The following is a 19,662-nucleotide window of genomic DNA, read 5'->3' on the forward strand; positions in this document are numbered from 1 at the left end:
CCCACAAAGCCACAGTGAACAAAGCAGCATAGCGCAACGAATCCAATTCAAATCAATATAAGACTTATTTGTAATTAATTATGTCATGTTAACTTACATAATAACTACATGTGAGCTGGAGTGTTCTGAAACGTTATATATTTGGTCTTCGAATGGCTGCAATCCAGGCCATCCGTCGGCTCTTTGTTACTTCGGAAACATGGCTTGAACAATTTCTCTTCCACGACGTAATCTGAAAAAAAAAACGGATCTCTTTACCCGTCGGCTTCCCATGGCTGTCATGCGACCGGCTATTGCAGTTAATAATACAACAGCTTCTTGCCATTATTTGTGTTGCTTTCTATGGCTGTGTGACTGTTTTCATGTGAAAGCCTGCGTGCGCTAGTACCTCTTGCCACTCCTACCCAAAATCCTTTGCGGTTTTATACCGGAAATGATGTCACATTTACAATCTCTATACAGGAAATGAAATCACAGCTAAAACTATTTCTTGGTTTAACATTTTAAATGTTTAATTTATATTTGCTAGACTTCATAACACAAACAATGTGAACAAAATAGCATCTGCAGAACACATGGATCAAAATACATACATACATAAATAAAGAAAAACTTGATAACATGAAAAAAGATTTCTTCATCCAACTGCTGGAACAAAGCGAACCACTCAACACGAACACTGAAGCAGAACAGTGTTCCTAAAAAGCTTAAAATGTAAATAACAGAACATTTTCATTCATAGCTGCCTCAACAGATCTTTACAGGAGAGTCTATCTAAACTCTGTGGAGCCTGATCTCAAGGGTTTTGAGTCTGACCTTGCTAGAGTTGATGCTTTTGAAATTGTCATTTGTGCAGAGACACATGCTTTTATTGTTTCTGTGTCCTAATATGGTTGTCATTTTGCAGAAAGAGCTAGACGATTAGAAGATTTATTTTCAGCTTCAGAAAGTTTCCATTGCTTGTATGTGTGCTGATTAAAATATTTTCTTATTAGAATGCAGCTTTGTGCAATGCATAAGATGGAGGAAGCTGTCTAGTCGCTATAAAGAAACCACAAGTTCCAATTTTGTTGAGTTTAGCAGGACTTCTCACTTCTGCTTTTGTTCATGTTGGTTGTATAAAAGGTCATGCCCTATATGAGGTGACTGGAAATGTAGTTGAGAGGTCACCACCATGAACAGTGTATGTGTAGTTGCTTTCAGTAACGATTTCTGCCTTGACCAGCAAGGGTTGACTTAAATCCAACTGACCCTAAAACCAGAGGATCTTTCTGTCTCTTCAGATTCACTGTGATGGGAGTGATTTCAGCCCTGAATGATTACGCTGATGTTTGCACAGAGCAGATAATTTAGTGAATGTTTTGGCACATTGGTAACAGTGAAACAGTTTATTAGTAACGTAGGATCGTTTGTGTGTGGAGTATGAACTGAGATTCCTGAAGCTCTTGTCACAGTGGTCACAGCTGTAGTTTCCTTCCATGTGTGTACGTTCATGCTTGTTACGATGACCTGGGCGTGAGAAGCTTTTGTCACAGTGTCTGCACCTGTATGGTTTCTCTCCTGTGTGGACACTTTTGTGTGTTTTAAGGTGACTTACAGTGGTGAAGGATGCCCCACACTGATCACAGAGGTTCTTTTTAACCCCACTGTGAATGAGTTCATGGCGTTTTAATCCAACTGATGTGGTGAAACTTCCCCCACATTCTTTGCAGTATTTCAGTTTGTCTCCAGTGTGTCTACGTTGATGTGTTTTTAGGTTCCTTTTATGGCTGAAAGTTTTTCCACAAAGGTCACAACGAAACTCTTTCCCACAGTGACGACAGGGTTGAGAACTGGATCCATCTGTGTCGCTCTGCTTCTAAACAAAGACACAAAGACAGTGTAAGTCAGTCCTTCAACATTTTTATCCTGAACGTCGCCTGAAATAAAGAGCATCTCTGCAGACATCCAATTACATTTTACTGTTTCAGTTAACACACTCAGTTTACTGGGCTGCAATAACTACAATACTACCACCATAATACTACAGTAATACTTATTTAATATTACAGTAACATCTGAGTTACACTGAAGTACTACCGTGCTAATATTTGCAGGGTACCAACACAGTGCTAAACTACTAATGTAACACTGCAATAATACTAATTTAATACTGCATTAATAACACTGTAACTGTGCAGTTATAACACTCAGCTGACTGGGACACAGGAAAAACACTACTACCCCCATGACACTGCAATTATAATATTAAATGAGTATTTTAACACTACTAGTATACTACAATACCATTACGTAACAACACAACTTTGTTAACCATAAGAGAAGATTACTGAATGGTTTGGTTTTGTACTTATTTTCATTTGTGTTTTATTTAATTCTGTGTACACCTGACAGAGGAATGAGTCGCTGTAAACAAAAGGACATTTATGCTGAAATAATAACAATATCATGATATACCAGGAAACTACCTCAACATTAAATAACACCGTCATATTAATTTTCAGCACTTTTAGTTTTTCATGATCGTGTAAATAAAAATCATAAATGAAATGAAAATCTGAATAATCACTCAGAGCTGCTTTTCCATGCAGTAGAATTGCTAACATGCTAACACAGTTTAATGAGCAGAGTTGTTCCAAACAGTCAGGCTAAAATAACAAGATACAAATAAAAATACATACCTCACAGTAACTGCACTTGTAGAGTCTCTTCCTGGTGTGGAACTCTTGGTGTTGTCTCAGGTAACGTGGAGCTTTAAAAGTCTTCTCACACAGGTCACACTTATAAGGTCTCTCCTCAGTGTGGGTAAACATGTGGCGTTGTAACAGTGTGTTGTTTATAAACCGTTTGCCACACTGATCACAGCTGTATGCTTTAACTCCACTGTGGATGAGTTGGTGTTGTTTTAGTCCACCCTTCACGGAAAAAGACTTTCCACACAAGTCACAGCTGAACGGTCTCTCTCCAGTGTGGATGACCTGATGCTGTTTTAGATTAGCCTTCCCAGTAAAATCCTTCCCACACTCGTCACAGCTGTGTTTTTTCTCTCCCATTCTTCTGTGAGGTTTGTCGGCCTCCTGAGAGCGCTGACTTCTCGCTCCATGTTGGTCCTGCAGTGACAGAGATACAAACAGAGGCAGTGAGTGAAATGCAGTCGTGGAACAAACTGAACCTTCAAACTCCCTCCATTAACACTAGTTTTAAACCTGAAGGTGGACTGTGGCACCAAACACCTTAAAGGTCTCTTATCCCCACTGACTGGTAGTAGAAACACATTACATCCAACCTGATGTTAAAAATAATTCATGACTGTTCAAACACTCTAAAATCAGGTTTCTTATTTTTCTTACTTTTACTCCCCACATTAAAAAACATTGCAATTTCCACTAATTACATTTTCAAAACAGCCTTTTTATTTTTGGTTGAAGGAATTTGAGGCGAGTTATTTCATCAAACATCCAATCAATTTGAGCCTTAAATGTAACACATGAAAGACGATCCTGATCGTGTACTAATCACCAGGGTATGAAACATAATAAGAGATGAAAGAGGCCAAACTGTGAGTCATAGTCAGGAGATAAAGTGAGACGTTGTTATTTTTTCTTTTTTGCACAGCACCTGAACAAACAGGTAATTTCAAATGCAGCGTTTCTATCAACAAACATCAGCAAACACACAAACTGTTTGTGTGCAGTTTGTCTCACAGTGTGTTGCTGGCTAAAGGTCCAGCTGCTGTACATCACAGGGAGAGAAAAGAAAGAGAGCTAACTTCACTCAGAGATGGAGAAAGATAAGACACACAGGACAGGAGAGGAAGAAGAGAGGTTAGATTTAAAGGGAAGGACTGCTCAGTGGGATTTGATCAGCTGCAGATTAAAGCTTACATGCAAGTCCTCATGTGTTGAAATCATCGACTGTAGAAAACATGGACGACGCGACCCCGCCTACTACCATTGTGCAAAAATGTATGGGCTCAAAATGTGGTCATAAATATTTTGTACTTGTAAATCAGTTTTGTATGTGTAAAAAAGATTTGTTCAAAAAAAGTGCCCCTCCGACAGCCAAACCCATCTGTTCTCTGATTGGATTGTTACATTTGTGATTGACATGACCTTGACCAATCAGATGAAAGGAAGAAAAATAGGGTCAAAATTCGTACTTGTAACTTGCAGAGGTTTTTTTGGCTAAGTCCACACACAAATCTTTTTTACACACACAAATCTTTTTTACGCACACACAAATCTTTTTTTACACACACACAAATCTTTTTTACACATACAAAACTGATTTACAAGTACAAAATATTTATGACCACATTTTGAGTCCATACATTTTTGCACAATGGTAGTAGGCGGGGTCGCGTTGTCCATGTTTTCTACAGTCAATGATTTCAAAGGTTGCCAACTCCCTGAAAAATAAATAAGGGACAACTCGTGGCCAGGGCCGGCCGACCCAGTTGTCTTCACCCTTCCCAGTGTGGTGAATTTTGTAGCTCTTTTTTTTTGTGTGTGAAATTATTTTTTTTAACCATTTGACTTGAATTTGATTTAAGTAGATGCATATTCTTTGTGATATGAACACATGGGAAACAAATGATCATTTAGCCATTTATTTTTAGCTCAAAATGACAACATTAACACAATAAAACAGGTCTCTTTCTTAAACAGAAGCCTGTCATGCTTAACTTTTGAGAATATAAGTTAATCTTTTGTTAAAAGAACTCTGTCCTTCTTAACTTAAAATTATATAAATTAATAGAAAACAATAGAACAAAAAAGATTCCTGTAACAGTGCACATTTAGTGCAATTGGCTTCAGTTGAGGTATCATTTCAGCTTTTCTAATGCTAATCAGCTGCTCCTGTTTGTAAACCTGCTTGTTCCCATGATTACGCATCATAACTCATCATCATTATTCATCTATGTATTACTTTTATGTATTAGTCATCTATTTGTTGTAATCATCTATCCTTGCAGTTGTTTATTACACAAAATAAATTATATTATCACACTTCTGGCCACATAGCGCTGATATTCACTGCACATGCCCATATTAAACTTAACCAGAGGGTTTAAAAAAAACAAACCAGTGTTTACATACCATATATGCTTCTACCTGGTGCCTGGTGGACAAAAAAATTGGTTAAGAGTTCCCTGAGCTTTCACGCCCCTCGTGTTCTTCATGTGCCCACCATTAGAAGCATGCCTATGGAAAAAGTGCGCCGGCACACAGTGCAGTGCGCTTTATAGGTGTTATCGTGCACTTTTCCAGCCAGGTGTTTTCCTTTTCCCATTCCTCCCTGTACTTTTGCAGCCTTTTTTTTTCCTTTCTCTGAGGGGAACAAACATTGCTGGTCTAATGCTGGGCTTACACTGTGCGATTTTTGAGTCGTGCGACCGTTTTGGTGATCGGCCCGATTTTGGCCTTCATCGTGCATCGTGTAGTATACGTGGGGTAACGAGAAGCGATTAACACCTCACGACCAGCTCCCGATCATCAATCGCTCGTGAGGGTGTCACCGCAGCCGCTCACACTGCTCACGCGCAAACACGTAAACGTCGGTGAAAAAGACGGAGCAGCACGGCTGTGCAGCGTGTGATCTGGACACAAGCGATGGAGGTGCAACTTGTAGAACTTTGGAAAGCTCATCCGAGCCTTTTCGATGTGGCCTCACAAAATTATCACGACAAACAACAACTGTGAAAATAGTTGGATTTACACTGCTGCTCAATCACAGCTGCCTGATCAATGTTTTTCATTAGTAATTTAGCAAAGTTGATGGTGGTGGTGTGCGTGTCTGTGTGAGTGAAAGACAGAGAGGGAGAGCGAGCGACAGATTTTCTGTTATAACCTTCATTTTATGGAGGCACAGTGTGAGCACTCAGGTCACATCAGAGCATCGGGCGGTATAGTGTGAGACCCTGAATCGTGACCTACCAATTTATAACCCCTGCGAGTCAATCGTACAGTTTAAGCAGGAGCTGAATAACGTCACTGAAAAAAAAAAAAAAAAAAAAAAATTGCACAGTGTAAGCCCTGCTTTAGGTGTACTGTTGTCCGAGACTTGCACCGCAGTGTCAGCGTTTGTTTCCCTGTTGGCCATGCTTCTAGTTGTGGTCATCTGTTGTCTTCCGGTAATTTCTCCGCCACCTTTCCTCGACCAATGAGATAAGCGGTAATCTGAATTGTCATACTCGAATTGTCATAAGTGTGCTGTCAGCTCATTGGTCACAAAGCAGGAGAGGGGCTGGGAATTATGTTTTCAAACAAAGCGTTAATTCCATTAAAATTTATAGACTACTTTTGATTCTCACTGTATTACGGGACAAAGTGCGTCCCTTATTAGCTCAATACGGGACGTGTACTTTTGTTTCTAAATATGGGACGATTCCGTTTTTTAAGGGACGGTTGGCAACCTTAACTGTGAGTGTGATGGATCTAAAACTATTTAAATCTTCAGAGCCCTCTACAGCCTGGTAACATAGAGACTTTAAAAACATCAGCAGAACGTTTCAGTAGTGTAGTCTAATTTGTCCTTTTCATTTAATAATAGAGTCCATATTATATCAACAGCTACATTCACCCTGGAGAGAAACTAGTGAGGGAGACCATCAGGGCCAAGGTAGGTTTCCTGGGTCCAGAGGTTTGGAGAAACTTCTTCCCGTTCTTTCATCACAGCTGTCCTGTGCCAGATGTTCTGTTGACCCGCTGTAAGAGCCATCATTTAAGAAACACCAGGAAGACTGAAGCTCATCGCATTGATCAAGCAGGACTCATGATCTTCACCAGCAGCTCCCTCACAGGGAAATCTTCAGCACTCCTCCGTAGGCCCGCCCCAGGAGATGGATAAACCCAGCATTTCATGAACACTGTGATGGAGACCTTTGGTTTGTGTAATGTTATAAATACTCGGATACTCCCCAGAGGCTCCGGACTTTTACATAAAGATATTATATTCAGTCCTGTAGAAAGTTATATATTTAAAAATATATGATCCTCTCTGGTTACTCTGGTATGAATAACTCTTAATCACTTTATGGTAAATAACACACTATGTGTAAAAAAACTGTGAAAAAATTCCAGATGACAAGTTTGTAGTTCAACACAACATACAAGTGACGACCTTTGACCTTCATCAGGTTTTATTTAATTGTGTTAGAGAAAATCTCATATGCTCTTCATGCAGCTGAGTACATCAAGTGTTTAAATCGGAAGCTGTGCAGGTCTGAGATCAGCAGCTTTGTGAAACACCAAACTGAGGTCCTGTTAATCCTGATATATAGTGACACAGTTACATGAGTAACTTGTTACATGTTTTTTTTGTCTTTAACTTTATCAATAAAGCTGCAGCTTTCACTACAGCACGTGTGGTACTTTAACCTTTGCACTTTTTTCCTCAGTTCATTTTGCAGTTAACATGTGAACATGTTGGATGATCTCCCAGATAGCAAGACGACATTGAATCTATGTTGATTTTTCATCCGAACCGTCGTATATGGTCGGGGTTGAAATGCCAATGTTGTAACAACATTGAAATACTGTGGTAAACCGACGGTCTTACTATAGAGACGTTGTAACGATGTTGATTCACCGTTGTTTTTTTGTCATTGATATTTGATCTATTTATAGTCGACCAGGTGACAACAACAACATCGAGAAAACGTCTATTTATAGTTGACGATCATTCGGCTCCGGTCACCATCAAAAACCATCGATTTGTAGTTGAGCATTAAATTGCATTGCAACTGATCGGGTATAAAGTACCAGAGAAAGTAGATTTATTGTTCATTTGTTATCAATGACTTGGTGTGGTTCACCAGCTTTAAAAAATCGTGTCTACGCGCAATTTATGTATAGTTGACCGGGAAATTAAAGCAGCGATCACTTGGACTATTCCGCAGCACCCCTCTCACATTGGTACATCCCCCCAGGTATTGTCTTCTACAGTAGAGCGGGACATTTGATTTACTCTCAGCGGAATTGACCGGAGAAGGCATCAGTTCATGCACTGCACTGGCCTGCACCACGATTAGTATAAGGTAAGAATGAATGATTTTTTTTCCTACTCGTTATTTCCATGTTTGCATTTGAATAACAGTAAAAAACTCGTTAATGTTGTACATTAACGAGTTTTTTCTCTGTAGTTGCTTAGTACTACAAAAAATTCTAAATCTGTGATATATGATTGATAAACGTAAAGTTAACTGTATAAACGTGTTCAATGACTTTGTTACTTTTGATGATTGGAGAGCACTCGCTTCAATGCGCACACGAAAACTTTAGACTCAGTTTGAAAGCTCACGCAGCATGCCCACGTGACTGTACGTTGCACGCTCACCTAACTTTAAGTTGCACGCGTACATGACTTTCCGTTTGTGCCTTGAATAATGAATAAGGCTACGTCCACACGTACCAGCGTATTTTTGAAACCGCTGATTTTTCTATGCGTTTGCACCTTTTGTCCACACGTAATGTATGTCTGGCCGTACATTGTGTTTGTATTTCCAGGCACATTTCACGAAGCAGAACGCAGTCTTCAGAGATATCCACGTGAACGCTGTGATACGTCTGACCTTCAGTCCGAAGAAGAAACTCAGACCAGTCTTAAAAGAAAGCACAAGTAAAACCTTTTTATTCACAAACATATCTTTGATTGTTAAGAATTTATGATCTTGTCTTTTATACATATCTGTGGTGCTTGCATACTGCAATATCACCACATAATATAGTCCAAAAAGTGGAAGTTTGTAAACTTTTTAAAAATGCAAAGCCGTGTACACTTGTGCACTTCAAAAATTCATTGTATACTGTACCTTCTTGCACGTCTCTGTTTCCTGTGTGTGTTGTTAGAAATCAAACTAACTTTAGGAAACAATATGCCAAAAGCATATTTACAATTACTTAAGACCGTTTTTAATTTATTTTCTTTAGACCAAATCCCCTGTACACATATACGGACTCAGAGGATGAGCAGCCTACAAAAAAACGGTTTCCCCAGGCCCCTCGAGTGAAAATACCAGGTAATAAAATACTGTCTAGTGTCTGTGTACATATCTGTGTCTGACACGAGGAAACTTTTTTGACAAGTTGTCTGTATTCTTAAATACTTAAAAAATTATCTTTTTCTAAACAGCCCTCATCACTCCGCAGTCTGCCCCCCAGCCCACTGATAGCAACCATCATAATGCCCCACCCAGCTTCCGGCACCTTTCGCCACTCCGGCACAAACCGACACAAACCGACACAGCTTTGCGATCTCGCCAGCATGCAGAGTCTGATGTCTTCCCTATAGATGGTATGCTTTTAAAAAAGCTTTAAAGCTGCATCACAATGTCATTGTACTCTTATCTTCAAAACCCAGTTTATACTCCTGAATGTCATCTTGTTGTGATTTTTTTTTTCTGTAGATTCCAGAGACTCTGTGAGGCCACTATTACAAGGCAAGTTTGAAAATCTTGGAATTTCACAGTTTACATGGTATAACAAATATATGTGACAGGCAAAAACTAGTAAACACTTTTAGCAGTTACAAGAACTAACAAATGAATATCCAACAAAAGGGAATAGAAATACATTGCACTGCCAATACTTTGGTTTATTCTTTGTATGACTTGAAAATCAGGCTTTAGGGAAAACCAAATGACATGTTTCTATCATCAATTACATGAAGTAAACACACAAGCACTTGCATACACATTTAAGACATGAGACACGCTAATTCCATCTCTTAAAATGTGTCTATAGGTGAGACGCTTTGCGTTGATTGGTGCTGCTGGACCACACTGGAGGTGCGAGTCCGCCGTGTAATGGTTTATGCCATTACAAAGGAGCTGGCCTCTGTACTCAACTGGGCAGGGAAAAAATACCAAGGACCAGACAAAGCAAAAAAGGGCATTTAAAGAGACAGCGCTGTGCAGATGCATATTTGGTAAGTTTTAACATTTATTGTAGTTTTATGAGCCTAAAGTGAACAATAAAGGGATCAATTGATGTGCTGGGTGCATTTCACATTTCCTATGTCTGTTTTTTGCTATATTACTTTGTCTTTCTTAATAACAAGACTTTCATGTCCGGTTAATCTGGAGATGGAGGATTTGGTCTTCGGCTTGTTTTGTCCTCGGGTTGTACACTTTGTACAGCCCGAGGACCCCATGTTTTCTTTTTCTTTTTTTTTTAAAGGATACACGGCACACCATGCTAAGACATATCACATTTTCAGCTTATAGCTCTTTGGGAATCAAATGCGGCAGTTTGCTGATTTCCGCCTGGTGACTTTCATGTTTATTAGCCTAGGAGTTTACATACTTTCTCCCTGCTGAAGACAATTAACAAGAGCTTATTCATGTGCTCTAATTCCCTTTTTTTGTCTTTGTTTTTTTGTGTGTGTGTCTATTTTTGTCCTAGATGGCCTGGCGCAGCAGGTAGGGGCGAACTCTATGTCTGAGTTGGTCTTTGCTCAAGCAGTCCAGAAATGGCTCAGATATGCTCCAGATCGTACGGGTGGCACGCAGGACGCCCATCATCCATCCCCATCCCGGAGTAAATGATAAAAAGTGACGTGAAACATAGAAATGTAAATAGGAAACTTTGTCTTTTAATAAAGTATTTTGCAAATGATACATGTCTATTGACCTTTTTTGTTTTTTTTCAATAAAAAGCAACTGTGCGAAAGAGGTGGAAAATCAACACCATAGCTCAACAGTGTTTCAATATCAGAATCTGACATTGTTTCAATGTCAACAGTGTTAGAAAATATAACATCGAATCAATGTCAGGTTTCAACATTGATTCAACATCAAAACCTGACGTTGTTTCAACATTAAAAATGGGTGCAAGAGTGACGTTGGGTCAACGTCAGATCTCAACGTTGGTTCAATGACATCGCCTGATATTGACTCAATATTGTTTCAATGTTTCCTTGCTATCTGGGCTGTCTGCGGTCACTGGGTGGTGCTGAGGTCTGAATCTGAGGGCAGCTCCTGTAATTACAAAGAGAACAGAACCATCAAACTCAGATATAAATTTTATCCCTCAATATTGAAATAAAGCTGATTCTTCTGTCCTCACACACTCAGGATCTGAAGTTCTTCTCTTACATTTGTTCAGTATTACAGTACTTTAATCCATAGTTCCTGATTAATGAGGAGTTACTGAAGTACAAGCTTTAAAAAAAATGTTACTGTCTTTACAGATGTGGCAAGAGACTGAAAACATGCTGTTGTTTGCACATCTTTAATACTCAACTCTGCACAGGAGCTGAAGCAGGGAGCAGCCTGTTGCTTTTACAGTATAATACTTGTAATAAAAGTACAGTAACAGTAATTAGTGACTGAGCAGCCCGGGGCGTTTCTCTTGATTTCTTTAGTAAATTCATTCACCTGCACAGATTAGCTAAACAAACCCTGACAGCCGAGTGCTCATCTTAGCTAGCTAGGTCTCAGGAGCTAGCTAAGGACGGTAGTTACGGAGTAGCTTACAAACACGTTTAACTTACCGAAAAAGTGCAGCGGGGCCTCGGGTCCTTCTGTCGGGTAGTCCAGTTTACTGAAGAACACCTCAGGCTGTCAGGTTAAAACACTCGGTCGTGTTTTCGTAGCGTAAACGCTGGGCGTCCTCTCAGAGCCTACGCTCTATCTGCTATTCCCGAACAGAGATACGCAAGTTTCTCGGTGACTGCAGCTGCCAGTCAAAACTGCTTTGATGACGTTACACCCCAATTTAACATCACCGCGGTAGGAATTAGAATCAAACTTATGGGAAAGGAGACCACTTGGACATCAGTCAGCATGATGAGAACTATTGATAACAAAAGAAAGAATCTTTTCTAAGGAGAATAAATTAATTTTAGTCTGACCCCAGTCCCATGACCTATGCTGCAGCCGGACACCAGGGGGCGATAGAGACGTTTTGGCTTCATTTTTGGGGAGCTGTGGTGTCGTCCATGTTTTCTACAGTCAATGGTTGAAATCAGATATTGGGTCTGTACATGTGACATTATGTTTTTTCAGGTTGTGAAACATGCTGCAAAACAATCTGAGGCAGACTAACTGTGTTATTTAAAGACTGCATGAAGATCCTCTGCAGGTTAGTGCAGGATAAACAGGTTAGTTTGCTGAACTGTGATGGATTTAAAGTAAAGAACAGTGTGTGACTGGTGCACAGTGACTGTGGTGCTCATGTCAGAGTTAGATTATATCAAGTGTAGCAGAGATTCATTTAAACTGAAGCTCATGATGCTGACATTCATTCACTGAGTTCCACCTTCATACCAACAGTATAGTGTCTAATATAAAGACAGTGTACTGTCAGTGTAGAGGATGGAAATCAGCCAGGACAGCTCATGAAACATCTGCTGACATCTGGTTGAATTCAGTTGTGTACATCCACAGAGAGCAGCAGGTCAGCTGATCACAGCCTGTACTTTAAGAAAATCTACTGGAGCTCTCAATACAAATTATTGTGAGCTGTGATTCTTTTCCCCACGCTGAGCCACTACAGCTGATTTTAAGGTTCCCACCTGCTCAATCCCACTTTAACCTCTTCCCTGCTCATGTTCCTGTTTAGAGGCAAAGTCACCCTCTACAATGTAGGCAACAGAAAATACACATATGTTTTATTTTCCTTCATTTTCTACTTAACTGATTCAAACTGAGTACCTTCATTAGAAATAAATAGTTTTTATTTAATCTACTAATGTTTTTTTATTTTTACATTAATATGGCACAAGGTTCAGTTAGCTTTGGATAAAATTAGAAAATGTTATTTCATTAAAAATGTTCTTCAAGGAGCCACTTTTTTACTCCGAGTACATTTCAGAGATGGTACTTTTTTATTTTTACTTGAGTAAAGAAGTTGAATATTTCTTGACACTAGTATCTGTACTCTACTTAAGTACAGAATAGCTGTACCTTTGCCTCCTCTGAGGTACCTGTAGCTGTCCACAGTCTCAATGTCCATACCTTGAATGTTTAGTGGTTGCAGTAGAGGACGTTTGTGCCTGCTGAAGTCTACCACCAGGTCATTGGTTTTACTAGTGTTGATCTGGAGGTAGTTCTGCTGGCACCAGTCAACAAAACCATGGGTCAGTTCTCTGTACTCCTTGTCGTCCCCATCAGTGATGAGGCCGACTATTGCAGAGTCATCAATAGAGTATCTGTACTTCTACTTACGTATAGAGTAAATGTACTTATGCCTCCTCTGATAATTTCTATAATATTATTTATATCAGTGATGGCCAAAGGAAGCTTTCTGAAACACTGAAGCTTGTATTGAAAAAGGGTTCATTATTCAAAGCTTTTCAACACATTCATATAACAGGTTGGGAGTATGAGAGTTTTAGACGTGACTGATTATTTGGTGAAACTGTGATATTTTCCTCACCTTCTGTGTTGAGCTCATTGTTTCCTCTGTAGTGACTCAGCTGAGTCCAGATGGCTGAAAATGTTCCTCTGCTGCTCCGTCAGACTCTTCTCCTCCTGCTGATCAGCTGGGACACAAAACAGATCTTTGTTAGGCTCCACACTGCACTGAAGAGTCAAAGTGTCTCATATGTTCATCTGACAACACAAAGTACAAATTTCACTCTGATTGCTTGTAGAAATCTTGTGAGACGTGTTGTGCTGCAAAGTGAGGTAACTCTCTCACTCACTTATACTTCAGGAGGAACTTTGTGACATTGGCTCTAATATTCTAAGCAGCCCTTTACTATGACAGGGCCAGAAAGTCATATTTGAAGGTTTGGGAGAAGGACCATGTTAAAGGTGGATTGGGGTTTATACACTTTGTTATGATACAGGTAAGGCTGTAAGAGCCTGAGAAGGTGTCCTGAATGAACCTCTAAAACCAGTTTTCAGCCAACGACTCTGCTTCAGTCTGGAAAACAGCAACTACAAGTTTAAAGACTCCATCAACAATTCACACCCAGCCAACAGCCTGAACAGCTCGTTCTGTGGTTTCCACAAACAGGGACAGATCTGTTACTCCCCCACCCCACACTTTCCACACCTTCAGCCCCCCAGTCCCACCACCTCCACCATGTAAACAGACTCTTTAACATACAAATCCCAACAAAGCAGCTGAACCAGACTCAGTGTGTCCATCATAAACCATACAGTGGATCACAATATGAAGCAGTTTAAGACGACTGTTGCTGTGAACTTTCACTATAGAAAGAAAACTGAACAGAACATCTGAATTCACTCGATGCTGAACATTCATTTCATAGAATGAAGAATTGTAATTATACTCAGATCTACCTGTGCTTTAATGATGGGGCCTTTTAACTTACACACTCAACAGTTTTAACCAGCTTTCCTTCCTGGCTTTGACTGCAGCTGTGTTTGACACAGGAAGACATTATTACAGTCTTCACACTCTCCTGCACATTAACCAGCACAATATATTTTTATTCTCTGTGCTTTCAAATATGAACACTGTTTACTTTCATCTCTGTTTCATTAGTTTTTGTTAACATCTTCCTGTGCATCACTTTACAGCAGCCAGACTCATTAAAATGAGACTTTGTAGGAGTTCACTTCCTCTCATGTGTTCATCCACAGCAGCTGGACAATAAAGTTTATTGTGACCCTGATACTGCAGCAGATCGCTCTCATCCATTTCCTGTTATCACTTCAAATAGAAATGAGGCTGTAGAGGTTTGGTGCAGGCAGAAAAACAGCTGCAGGGACAATGAAAAGACTTTTCTGCTCCAACTTCTCCCAGCATGCTGAGCTAATGATTAGTTGGTGTTTTTCTCCAAACACTCTCTCACTCTTCTCTCAACGTGTTCACAATAAACTGTGAACAGACACCGAGGAGAGCAGCAGAAGACCTCATTCAGGAGCTAAACTCAACACGAACTGAACTCACAGTAAAGTTAGCTCGGTGCTTACCTTTAGATGAGCCCACAAACCGAGAGAAACTCCGTGATGAAGCTGGAACTCTTTCCAAACACAGGAAACAGATCAGGGAGCAGAGACCCACGTGGTTCACGCTGATCTCAGCTACGATCCAGGAGACAAGGGTGGGCAGATCGATGCAGATATCGATCCAAACGTTGGCAGTGGTATATGATCGATAGTTTAGTTTGTTTTCTCCTCTAAGTTCATTAGTTTATTCGCTTTGGATGAAAAAGTAGCTCTGTCTGTGCAAACTGTGTACGGCATATCACCACGGAGCATGCTTCTTCTTCTTTATATTATTGGCAAATAACAAAATGGTGCATTACCGCCACCAACTGGTATGGAGATTGAACTGGAACGTCGACCAGCAACAATTTACTCTCTTTTAAAAACTGGAATAAGGCCTGATCACTTCCACTTCATGAGTCTTTTTGCAGTAAATCAATGAGATTTAATTTCATTTTTATGCTACTGCTACCTGTAATATAACATGTTCTATAGTTTCTTCTTCTCCACAGGAATCACATTTCCATGTATTATATTTCCCTGTTATGAATAGTGTAGAGTTCAAACCAGTATATCCAAATCTTATTCTAGGTATGACCACCTCCTCTCCTTCTTGTGCTTCTCATTTCTCCTCCTCTCATCTGAATCATGTACAACCATCGTCCCTGTAAAATGACCACTCTGTAGTTTTCTTATGATGCTACTTTATTGAACGTATATCTGGCATGGGTTATAACAGCACAACAAAGGTTGCAGCAGCTAGGAGTAGAACTGCTCACAGACAGCCCTGCCGCAAAGCATGTCAGGGTGGCATAAAACCGCAATGCCCACCCGCTCAACACAGGCAACCCAGTATATGACAGTCCCCTCCTTTCTTACTCCCACTGTTTTTGCCATCTTTTCTTCATTTCTTGCCTTATGATACTCTTTGTTTCTGTCTGACAGAAGTTAATAGCCAGGTCAACTACCCCATGTGTTGTGGCTTCCTTCGCAGCTCTCTCTGTCTATTCATTTGCTCTGACTCCATAGTGAGCTGGAATCCATAAAAAGGCAACTGTAAGTCCAATCATATGTATTTTGTAAAATGTTTGCTGAACCTCTGTTAGTACATCTGCTCTACTTTCTGAGTGGTGTTACGAAACAGTTTCACCCTGGTTCTTCTTTAGTCCTCGAGGCATCCAGAGACAGCACCGGACTCAGTAGTCATTTCACAAAACCTTTGTTCATCTTCAGTTAAGCATGCATCTTCTAGAAGGGGCGATGTGCAAGGCCGGTGTCCCTCTGCAGATCTTCCACTCCTTTGTTTGTTACAGTCAGCTTTATAGAAGTGACCCCATCAGAAAACCCCCATGGTGTGCTGCAAACTCTGTGTCTGTGTGTGTATGCACGAGCACGTGAGTGCCTGTGTGTGCACGTACCTGTGTGTCTGTGTGGGTGCAAGTGAGTGAGTGTGCGTGTAGGTGTGGGTGTGTCGTAACAGTCGAAGCACTGTGTGTGTGTCTGTATCTGTGACTTCCTGCCGGTCATAAAAGTAATCTCCTCACCCAAGCTACACCAAATTCCTTTAGACAACACACAAAACAGAGTTAACATATTACAAACACTGAGACCCCCACTCTTCATCCACTGGGTCATTGGCCTCTTGTTGTCTTACATTTACAGATAAGGTCGAGAGTCTCCTGCAAACCTACTTCTAAGTTTATAACAATTGTGACCGTTTATTAGATTCAGGTTAAAGCATCAGCATCCGCATCCTCCACTGTAGCTTCCAGTCTCCTTTTATGACAGGCAAACCCCCAGTGTCAATAAATTCCTTTCCCTCTACAAAATTACACACACCCTCAGGCCTATAGCTAAGCCAAACTAAAACACACAGACAAATCCTTCCATATTGCTCTGATCTACACTCTCATCTAAGCAAATTTAACACATTATATTGTAATAATTGTTTTCTTGTACTCACAGTGGCTACACTGTAAACTGTCCATCATTGATCCTTTTCAGCGACCACAAATGCTACCCCGGTTTGACTGGCTGTATTCTTTCATGCATCTGTGTATATTTGTACATAATTACTGATCAATGTAAGTCTGTACTTCATGTGAGTTTAAATTAAATGCCCTATCCCCGTTCTTCTTTTCGTGTAATGTGAAATCTACTGTGGCATCAGCAGATTTGGCTCCAGCAGATCTCAGGAACAACATCGGAGATCTCTGCCCAAGGAGCACAGTCCTAGGAACAGCTAGGATGTGCAGGACCCTCAAGCTCCCAGGCCTCTGGTAGAGGACCTGAGATTGAAGGATAGACCACCCACAGGAGCAAGAGGGGAATTTATAACGTTTTTGTTTGGTTCGGTTTTTAACATTTTTGATTATTTGATAAGTTCAAATGATCCACACTCCAAGCCAGATGGTTGGTGGCAGCAAAGCACCACATCCTTGTTTGCCAAACACCAAAAAAGATGATGATGGAGAAGAAGGTGGCGGAGAAAAGTGAGCTGCTCCAGGAGAGGAGGGCTGTGTCCAAATTCAGGGGAATGATGCTTCAATGCAGTATTTGTAGGCAATTATGTCACAGCGACGTGATGAAGGCTTTCCAAATTCATCCTCAACATGTGGCAACAAATGCGTCCTACTTTTCCCCAGATTTGAAAGATGGGTCGGGTGTATCCTTTGTGGCCCACCATATCCCAGGATTCATTTCCAGTCATACAGGAGAATTTTTAGTACACTTTTAAATGCAATTATATGAAAATCTGGTGGTACTAATATACATTTTTGTAGTGTTTGTGTTGTTAGGGTTTGGGCATCTGCATATGTTTATCTTTAAATTAATGTAATCTTTGTAAAAAGTGCCAAAAAACTAGCTCGTATGGTGTGTCTTGTGGTTTTCATGTATTGCTGCTTACATATGTCGTTGATTTTATTTCCAGATTATCATAAACAGAATTCCAATGAGTTATAGTGATATTGTTGCCGGATGCAGATTAAGTTCTTTTAGACTGTGCCATGTGTTGTGTTGTGTGTCACGTCACATGTGTATTCATAGCTCCAGTGTAAGTTGAACCTCAGTATTTGTCCAGCTCCTCCATATTTCTGTTGACCAACACTTTGGCTTGTTCCGGTGTTACATTGAGTTCAACGAATACTTTACAGTTGGTGGTCCATGTATTCTGAATTTTTCCCTGTTTCTTCAAGTAACGTGCTTTCCTGGCGATGTCCGCATTTCTTTTTATCAGAAGACATCGGATCCTTTCAGTTTCTTTCCTTGTTTTAACAGTGCTGTTTTGTGTTTTCTGTTAGCAAATCTCACAATGATGTCTGGTTTGTCACTGTCGTTTTTTCGGGGTAGAGGTTGGCAAGCCTCAATGTTGTTATAATCCACTTCCACACCTTTGGACCATAGAAAGGTAACCACTTGAAGCTCCATGGACATCTTCCTCTCCTGGCCCTCCTACATTGTCAGCTGCGACCACCCGGGTGTATGACCGGGGTTTGATGCAAAGCCCCGTGATGATGACATCGTTCATCCGGGTGTACTGCTCCAAATCCGCCACTCTGTTCTCCAGGTACGCCAGCCACCGATCCTTCTCTGCGTTCTGTATGCGGAGAGCCTTAACTTCCTCGACCAGGTCCAGGATGGCTTTCTGCTGCAGTTTGACAGCAGAAATCTCCTCTGTCATAAACTCCAGCGACTTCTTAATATCGTTGCCTTCCTCAGTTGACATGATGATTTAAATTAAGCAGTGTTCACCGAGGTTTGTACTCACGTGGTACTCACTGGTTCTGGTTCGAAATTAACAGCAAGCAAAAGCACCGAAAACTATGAAAAAACTAGTTCAAAATAATAATAATAAAATAAACAATAAAAGGTGAATCAAATAGACCATTACGGCAAGGCTGGGATGGTCCATCTGGTAAAGTAAATCCGTTGGGCATCTTTCTTCGCCTTTAGACAATAATTCTAATGGCAAAAGAGCCAAACGGGAAAGGCAAAAAAAAAAAAAAAAAGGTGTATGGACCAATGTTTTCTTTTCTGATCAAACCAGAAATCTTTAATGAGCAGCTGTGTTTGTCTCGCATTAACTGCCTGAACACAGAGGACATCGAAATGCAGCTGATTGAAATGAAAAGCTCGACTCTGTGGGGGTCAAAGTTTGCAGAACTACAGACGCAGCTGGAATCCACAGCTGTGCGTGTTCATGGAGCTTACATGTTCACTTGCTGGGCATCACTACCTGACAAGTTTAACTGTCTTCAGAACATTGCAGAGGCATTATTGACAGTATTTGGCTCTACATATCTGTGTGAGCATATTTTCTCTCACATGAAGAGTGTCCTCACGTAGCTGTCTGAATGCTGGACACTCGGAGACCTGTGTCTCTGAGTGGGAGACCAGAGATCACATTAACATGTGTGTCTCTGTATTAACAAACATGCCATATTGGCCCAGTTTATTTTTCTTATCATTGTTGTGTGGAGACCATAAATAGCATTTGCATTTTCTGTTGTACAGTTCATTTGCTGTTATGGATAAAATGTGTTTTTTTTTGTTTCAAATTAGCTGATAACTATTTGCTGATAGCTGCCAACATCTGCAAACAAATATAATGGTCTAAGTTGTTCTTTATAGTGTGTAATTGTTAATACAGAGCGTTATTAAATTAATTGCTAATGCAATCATATGGCACATTGACCACTGAGGAAATTTTAGATGGCACTCATCATCAGAAAGGTTGCCGACCCCTGGTCTAAGGT

The 19,662-nt window shown here is 40.4% G+C and overlaps 1 protein-coding gene and 2 long non-coding RNA genes across 3 annotated transcripts; 1 reads left to right on the forward strand and 2 right to left on the reverse strand.

The window, feature by feature from the left end:
- Positions 1-541: 541 nt before the first annotated feature.
- LOC134634912 (zinc finger protein 83-like) lies at positions 542-18,886 on the reverse strand. The gene is made up of 4 exons (XM_063484370.1): positions 14,891-18,886; positions 13,380-13,485; positions 2,682-3,110; positions 542-1,858 (listed from the first exon to the last, which is right to left on the reverse strand). The coding sequence occupies exons 2-4, from the start codon at positions 13,395-13,397 to the stop codon at positions 1,286-1,288; spliced, it is 1,020 nt and encodes a 339-aa protein (XP_063340440.1). The 5' UTR covers positions 13,398-13,485; positions 14,891-18,886; the 3' UTR covers positions 542-1,285.
- LOC134635114 (uncharacterized) lies at positions 7,904-9,350 on the forward strand. The gene is made up of 4 exons (XR_010094938.1): positions 7,904-8,038; positions 8,508-8,619; positions 8,931-9,019; positions 9,133-9,350. It is a non-coding gene; the product is annotated as an uncharacterized LOC134635114 (long non-coding RNA).
- LOC134634737 (uncharacterized) lies at positions 10,576-11,601 on the reverse strand. Its single transcript, XR_010094870.1, has 2 exons — positions 11,494-11,601; positions 10,576-10,978 (listed from the first exon to the last, which is right to left on the reverse strand). It is a non-coding gene; the product is annotated as an uncharacterized LOC134634737 (long non-coding RNA).
- Positions 18,887-19,662: the final 776 nt, after the last annotated feature.

The sequence above is a fragment of the Pelmatolapia mariae genome, linkage group LG9, assembly GCF_036321145.2.
Source record: "Pelmatolapia mariae isolate MD_Pm_ZW linkage group LG9, Pm_UMD_F_2, whole genome shotgun sequence".
In the NCBI taxonomy this organism is placed as follows: domain Eukaryota; kingdom Metazoa; phylum Chordata; class Actinopteri; order Cichliformes; family Cichlidae; genus Pelmatolapia; species Pelmatolapia mariae.

What these genes read in the sequence shown, in the direction of transcription:
- LOC134634912 (XM_063484370.1), bottom strand. An exon ending in ACAAGTGCAGTTACTGTGAG is followed by an intron (nt 1,859 to 2,681) that starts GTATGTATTTTT and finishes GTCTTTGTTTAG; the next exon opens with AAGCAGAGCGACACAGATGG.